Genomic DNA, 6,000 nt, shown 5'->3' on the forward strand with positions numbered 1-6,000 from the left:
AAACCTTCTCTCCAGTCTCTTCAAAGGACTCTTTTAGAATTATCATGACATTAGTGGCGCATTTCGATTTTAAGTTACATCATATGGATGTAAAGACAGCGTTTCTCAGTGGTAACATTGATGAAACGATTTATATGGTCAATGAAAAGATTTATATGGTGCAACCAGAAAACTTTGTATCAGAAGATCCAAAAAATATGGTTTGCAAACTTAAATAATCCATCTATGGGTTCAAACAAGCGTCTCGACAATGGTATTTCAAATTTCATCAAGCGATCATTTCATTTGGTTTTGAGATAAATTTAGTAGATGATTATATATACCATAAGTTTTGTGGGAGCAAGTATATTTTTCTGGTATTGTACGTTGATGACATTTTGCTTGTCAGTAACGATATGCGTCTATTGCATGAAACCAAGACATTTCTAACTAAAAATTTTGAGATGAAAGATCTTGGTGATGCATCTATTGTGTTAGGCATACAGATACACCGGAATCGCTCTCGGGATATTTTAGAACTATCACAAAAGGGTTATATCGAAAAGATTCTTAAAAGGTATGGCATGCAAAATTGTAAATTAGGTGACACCCCGGTGATTAAAGGAGACAAATTTAGTCTTGAGCAATGTCCTAAGAATGCTTTTGAGAAAAAAGAGATGCAAAAGATTCCTTATGCATCAACAGTAGGGAGTCTAATATATGCTCAAGTATGTACGCGTCCGGATATTGCGTACATTACTGGAATGTTCGGTAAATATTTAAGTAATCCTAGATTAGATCATTGGAAAGCAACCAAACGGGTCTTACGGTATTTACAGAAAATAAAAAACTGCATGCTCACGTATCGGAAGTCAGATGAGTTAGAGATCCTTGAGTATACTAATTTCGATTATGCTGGATGTCAAAATACTATGAAGTCAACGTCAGTCTATATCTACTTGTTGGCTGGAGGTGCCATATCCTGGAAGAGTGCTAAACAGTCCCTCATAACATCTTCTACTATGGTTGTAGAGTTTATAATTTGTTATGAGGCGTCCAATCAAGAAATTTGACTGCGAAATTTCGTCACAAGATTACGTGTAGTGGATAGTATTGAAAGACCAATTAAATTATTTTGTGACAATAAGTCAGCAGTCCTATATTCCAATAATAACAGGAACTCGACAAAATTTAACCACATAAATATCAAGTTCCTGACTATTAAAAAAAAAGTACAGAGTGGACAGTTATTGATAGAGCATATTGGGACAAATTCCATGATTGCGAATCCGCTTACTAAGGGATTACCACCCAAAATATTTCATGAGCATACTGCTCGTATGGGTGTCATGTTATTAAACGATGTACAGTTTTAGTGGGAGTGTGTTATTTTAGATGCTCTTATGATACCTTTCGGTTATTAATGATTTAAGGATATTTTATGCATAAATAAAGTTTGAATTTATTTTACACTCTAATTCTGGTATGATTTGATCTCATGAAAATTTAAAATGGACCAGTTGGAAATAGGCATGTTATGATCAAATTACATGAAATTTTCATGCTACACATCCACATCATGATTCATGTCGTTTAATTATATCAATATATGTGACCATTGATGGGTCGAGTTACGAAATTGTAACAAAGGCCGCTTTGATCTTATGTTGGTATGATTGATGGACCGAATTGGTTACAGATACATTGTAGTAATGACAGTAAAGTTGAACTCATACAGTTAATTGCAAAATATAAGTATAAAGTTACACATATACTCCAAGTGGGAGATTGTTGAATCCTTAATCCAATGTTGGATTTATTTGTGAATAATTATATAGTGCAAATTGTCAAATAAGGTTAAGTCCAATTAAAGTGATCAAATATGGTTTGGATTTAATGTATCTAATAGGATATGGGTCTTTAATGTGTAGAGACTTAAGAGCTCCTATTTCTATGATGGACTGAAATTAGGTTCCAAAGGATAACAGGAATGTTACCTATAAATAGGGTTATGGTCCCCAAATCACACGTATCATTCTATTTGTCGTATTTTCTAGTACCACAAAAATAGCTCTTACCACAAAAATCACACGTATTTTCATACTGGATGCTTAAAATTAGCTTGTAGCCTGCTAATCACCTTTTGCATGTTGAGTTGGGGTTGAAATTAAAGGAAATTGTGAAGAAATTACCGTGTAGCAAACTGTTTTATTGCCGAATGTGGAAGTTAGCTGATGATAGAATTAGTTGTGGCTTTTGGTTGAGTTATTCGTTGAAACTAGATGTTAATTGCTTTGGTGTACGCTGGACTGAATGTACCTTCAGTACTTAGAGCTTTAAGCAAGTGAAAGAATAGAATTTTTACTTAAAGCTTGAAGTAATATTGCTGGAAATTGTATATGGTTGCTGGCCGAATTAGTTGAGGCTTTTGGTGAGATTATTTTTCTGGAATTGTGTGTTATTTGTTTTGGTTTAGGTTGGACAGATTATGAGCTATGTGTTTAGTATTTCAAGCAAGTGAAAGATGGGGATTTGATGGACGTCTTGAATTGTCATTGCTGGAATTTTTCTTGGTTGACGAAACAAGGGAAAAATCTGAATTTCTAGAGTGTTTATGAGTTAAGCTAACCGTGACTTTCTTTTATGTTTTGAATTAAATTTCTGGTTGTTTGATGTAAGGAATGATTGTTGGATGCTAAGAGCTAATGATTGATGAAGCTCTTGGCCATTTGAGTAATTTGTACAAGAGTTAAATTCTTGGTGAAATTGTTTAAGTGGTTCGACCGAAATGTACTTGGAAGGTCCATGAATTGTGATTTGGAATTGTTTTGATATCTTGGAATTCCTTTGTTTAATTCTGATTAGAATTGAATCTGTTGAGACCTAGGGCTAATGATTGATGAAACCCTAGTGAAATTGATGTTTGAATTGTGTTTTTGCTATATTGGTGCCTTGGAATATAATGTGCAAATGAATTGGAATCGTGAAGTCCGTTTTGGTCCTGTGAATTCGAGTGCTTTTGACCAAGCCTTATTGAAATATTTTGTCCTAATCTCGAGCTATAGAAATTGAGTATAATACGATAATGTTAAAATTCAAGTGTCGGGATTCTTTTAAAACCTTGCTAACTTGTTGATTCTTTTCTTTGCTTAAACTAGCTTTATTACTTTTAAGAAATAATTGCACTAACTTCCAAACTTTAAATTTTTCATAAAATTATTCCTGGCTAGTTGTTTTAGAGGAAAATTGTTAAAAACACTAGATTTTAATAATTTTAAATGAAAGGTATAGAAAACTTGTTCGGCCAGAAAACTTGTTTGAATTAAATTGATTTTAGTTACCCTCTAGAAAGAAAAGTATCTTTAAAGAAACCATACGGAATATTCTATCACTTTTATTAGTTTAATTTTAGGAGAATTATTGATTTTTCTGAGAAAATAAACTAGTTATATACCAGATAATATTTTATATATAAACCAAGCGTTTGTATAGTAAAACTTATAATTTTTAAACCAAGCGAGGACGTGGACTTCGATTCCCAGCTTGACTTTTGAGCTTCACTTTTGGTGAGTGTCCGTGCTTGTTCTATGATTAACTTGTTAAAGTGCTTTCTTGACTTGTTAGGTGATAATTGAAAAGTGGTTTTTCTGATCCATCGAAGTGGGCAGTGTGTACTTTATCGCGCTAGCCCTTTCGAGTGGTGAATTTCTTGAAATCTTTTCTCGAATATCTTGCTTACACTAGTTAAGTACTGAGTGGGGAAATGTACCACACCTGAGGGTGGGAGGGCCTCTTATCCTAACTCAAGTACCAAAAACCGTGAAACCCCAGCTAAGTACTGAGTGGGGGAAAGTATCACACCTGAGGGTGGGAGGGCCTCTTATCCTAACTCAAGTACCAAAACCTTGCAACTGTTGACTGGAGCGTGGACTCGTCAACTAAACCACCAGGCAGGGGAATGTACCACACCTTAGGGTGAGAGGGCCTCTTATCCTGACTTGGTAACCACTTGTTGTGACGTCACTGGGTGAATCCCTCGACTAAGCTTTAAAAAGGTATACTCGAGTAATACCAAACCCTCTCGTGAGAAGGACGGGCCCGGTGGGAGTAAGTTGGTTGGAGCGTGTTAAGGAAAAATAACGAATCTACATGGACCCTAGATAGCGAGAGTTGACGGAGGGTCAACTGCGATTAGTTGTGATCAAGCTTGTGGAAAATGGCTCCTGAGAGCCCTGTATCCTACTCTGTGCTGTTAAACGCTTTCCTACTTGTTGAATTTAAGCTTGGAGTTATTATTTACTATTTGTTTTATATGATTGCATGTTTGGGGCACCACTGAGTTTTGGCTCACCCCACGTTAATTATTTTCCTGAACAGGTTTGGGCATTCGAGAGACTTGAAGTCTGCCTTTAGCTTTTGTAAATGTTATTTCGGATAGGACTATGTATCTTTTGTCTTGGGTTGTCACTTGAAGCTAGAAAAGTGCAAACCCTAAGTTTTGGCTTGTATGAATGTATTTGAACTTTACGAATTCACTTTGTGGTTTGTGATGTATAAATGTAGTTATGTGTTAAACTGGTTGGAGGTGTACTTAAGAGTGAACATTCGGACGTCCAATGGAAATGTTATCTCTGAAGTTAATGTGTTCCTAGTATTCGGGTCATTTAAAGATTTGGTTTGTTCGGGTGACGAATGTTGTTTTGGAATAAGTTATACGTGGAAAGGGTTTAGTCGATTTCCTTGCGTGAGTCCTGGCGAGAGTTGGGCAGGCGACCCGCCAACCCTCTGGTTCGCCTTAGGGAGAAGTGGGGCCGTCACATGAATATGGCCACGGAGCAGTCATACTATGCAATTCTGTAGGAGGAGCACGTATAACATCACCATGCATTTGACACTTGACACACTTTCTAACAAAATTTACACAGTCATGCTCTTTGGTAAGCCAAAAATACCTCGTTCTCATGATTTTCTTACCCAGTAGATGCCCATTCATGTGTGGCCCACAAACCCCACTATGCACTTTATTCATCATATAATCGGTTTCCTCTTCATTGATGTATCTCAGAAGGCCCAAATCAGATATTTTCTTGTATAGTACTTCTCCATTCAAGAAGAATCTTGATGACATTCTGCGTAAGAAACTTTTTGCAACAGAATTAGCATCAAGAGAGTAGGATCCCGTTTTCATGAATTTCTTAATATCATTATACCAGGGGCAAACATCAGAGACCTTTTCCATAACCAGAAAATGCGCTGGCCTATCCTCAAGTTGAATTTGTATAGGTTCAATCACCAGCTCATCTGGATGTTGGATCATCAAAGACAGAGTGGCTAAAGCATCAGCAAAGGTGTTACGAGTGCGGCGAATATATCTGAGTTCCAAATTCCTGAATTTGCTGGCCAAACTAAGCAAGTTACAATGATACAGCATAATTTTTGAATTCCGAGTTACCCACTGCTTAAGCGTCTAGTGCACAAGTAAATCAAAATCACTGAATGCTATCAGGTCCTTGATCTCCATGTCTAATGCCATTTTCAATCCTAAAATACAAGCTTCATACTCGGCCATGTTGTTGGTACAAGAAAACCGTAATTTGGCAGTACCAAGATAGTGTTTCCCTTCAAGCGACAATAAAATTGCTCCAATTCCAGCTCCAAAAGAATTCGACATACCATCGAAAAATAACCTCCATCCAGGATACTGCTCACTCATGTCCTCAACTGTTCCAATGAACAGAATTTCTTCATCAGGAAAGTAGGTATGCAATGGCTGGTAATCATCCTCTCTTGGATTTTCTGCCAAATGATCTACTATGGCTTGTCCCTTGACTGTCTTTTGTGTTGTGAAAATAATGTCGAATTCAGAAAGGATCATTTGCCACTTAGCCATACATCCCGTGGGTATCGACTTTTTCAACAGGTATTTTAGAGGATCAGAACGAGAAATCAGGTAAGTGGTATAACCGATCAAATAATGTCTCAATTTCTGAGCTGCCCATGATAAAGCACAATAACTTCTCT

The 6,000-nt window shown here is 36.6% G+C and overlaps 1 protein-coding gene across 1 annotated transcript; it reads right to left on the reverse strand.

The window, feature by feature from the left end:
* Positions 1 to 4,774: 4,774 nt before the first annotated feature.
* On the reverse strand, positions 4,775 to 5,410 carry LOC140021280 (uncharacterized). Its single transcript, XM_072072046.1, has one exon. It carries the CDS (start codon positions 5,408 to 5,410, stop codon positions 4,775 to 4,777), a length of 636 nt encoding a protein of 211 aa, XP_071928147.1.
* Positions 5,411 to 6,000: the final 590 nt, after the last annotated feature.

This window comes from Coffea arabica, chromosome 11e (genome assembly GCF_036785885.1).
Source record: "Coffea arabica cultivar ET-39 chromosome 11e, Coffea Arabica ET-39 HiFi, whole genome shotgun sequence".
Classification (NCBI taxonomy): Eukaryota; Viridiplantae; Streptophyta; class Magnoliopsida; order Gentianales; family Rubiaceae; genus Coffea; species Coffea arabica.